Source organism: Buceros rhinoceros, unplaced genomic scaffold, assembly GCF_000710305.1.
Source record: "Buceros rhinoceros silvestris isolate BGI_N320 unplaced genomic scaffold, ASM71030v1 scaffold3708, whole genome shotgun sequence".
In the NCBI taxonomy this organism is placed as follows: Eukaryota; Metazoa; Chordata; class Aves; order Bucerotiformes; family Bucerotidae; genus Buceros; species Buceros rhinoceros.
In genome coordinates this window covers 22,327-23,641 of record NW_010428425.1, presented here as the reverse complement: position 1 = coordinate 23,641, position 1,315 = coordinate 22,327, and the positions used below count along the sequence as shown (strand labels likewise).

General features: G+C 50.3%; 1 protein-coding gene across 1 annotated transcript in view; it reads left to right on the top strand.

The window, feature by feature from the left end:
- Positions 1 to 382: 382 nt before the first annotated feature.
- The window catches only part of LOC104498828 (chromosome unknown open reading frame, human C1orf95), a gene marked incomplete at its 5' end in the record, with an annotated part of 9,437 nt that continues 8,504 nt past the window's right edge, over positions 383 to 1,315 (top strand). The window contains one exon of the mRNA XM_010142251.1: positions 383 to 562. Coding sequence (XP_010140553.1) covers positions 383 to 562 — 180 coding nt within the window. The remainder of the gene's footprint in view (positions 563 to 1,315) is intronic.

Sequence of the window (1,315 nt, the reverse complement as noted above, 5' to 3'; positions counted from 1 at the left end):
TGTGTAGTAAAAGTTCTCCCCAAGGGAGAGTCACCAACCAGAATAAAGGTAGATTGGTATTTCCAGACACACAGCACTCATTTGTAAACTGCCTACAGCATGTAAGGGGTTACTGTTGGGTGGGGAGGAAGGAACCAAAACCCAGAGTGTTTTTTCTGTCCTGGTTTTCAAGTGTAGGTATTGGTGTAATTCGATGGGAGGCAGTAGCATGTTCAGTGAGATGTGACTGTGCCTCCATTTGTCCTGTAAAGTGTTTCCAGCTTTTCAGCGCTGCAGTGGGAGCACAAGAAGAAGGATGCTCTGCGAAGCGGAGAAGGAAGGGAAGGAATTCGGTATGAAACCATGGCTTTCACTGGGTGTTTTGTTGCTGTTCTCCCCCCAGGAACATTTGTATCCGCTTTCACCGTGCTGTGTGGAGCCCGGACCGACCTCCCCGACAGGCACATGTGTTGTGTCTTCTGGCTGAACATTGCTGCTGCTCTGATTCAGATCCTGACAGCGATTGTGATGGTTGGCTGGATTATGAGTATATTTTGGGGGATGGACATGGTCATTCTTGCAAGTAAGTACAGTGCACTGAAGCCCCTGACTTCTCCCCTCCATGGCTGTGTTGCTGCATCCCAGCTAATGCCCCTACAAGCCGTTGGACTGCACCGTAGGGGAGAAGAGTGACAGGATGGGCTCTGCAAGTCCATGAGGAACACAGTAGGCAGAGGAGTTGCTAGGAGGCAGTTGGGATGGGCCCTGTAACACATCTGGAGGAGCCTCCCATCCCACCATGTAGGTTAGGATTTTCCTTTTGTCTTTATGAAATTAAAAGTGCAGGAAGGGTTGAAGCCCCCCAGTACTGTGAATTCTGCTGTCTGGAGCCCTTTCTGCCCCGATCACATCCATGTGCACGTTTGAACAAGAAAGCCCTTTCTCCTTCATGACTCTGGCTGCATCTCTCTGGTTAGTGAGACCTCCTCGTGAGGCTGGTTCTGCTCCCAGGGAGCACACAGGGCCAGCTGTCGCCAGAAAAACCCTGGGAACTCTCCTGAACCCTCCCCCTTCCTCCCCAGAGTACATTTACCTAAAGGATTTTTTTTTGTGTGTTCCACACCAGGTTCTTGGGCTGAGCAGGGCTGTTTAGCTACTCAGAGAAGGGTTTCCCCTACACTCTTTAAGGAACCTCCAAAACATTAGTCTAGGGGAAGAAGAGAGGAATCCTTTTTTTAAATATTAAGGTGCCAGCCTCCGAAGACAGAAGCAGCTCACAACTCATGGTGCTGCTTGCATCTGCAAGACCCCACTCCCTTTCCAGAGGGTGGCAGAG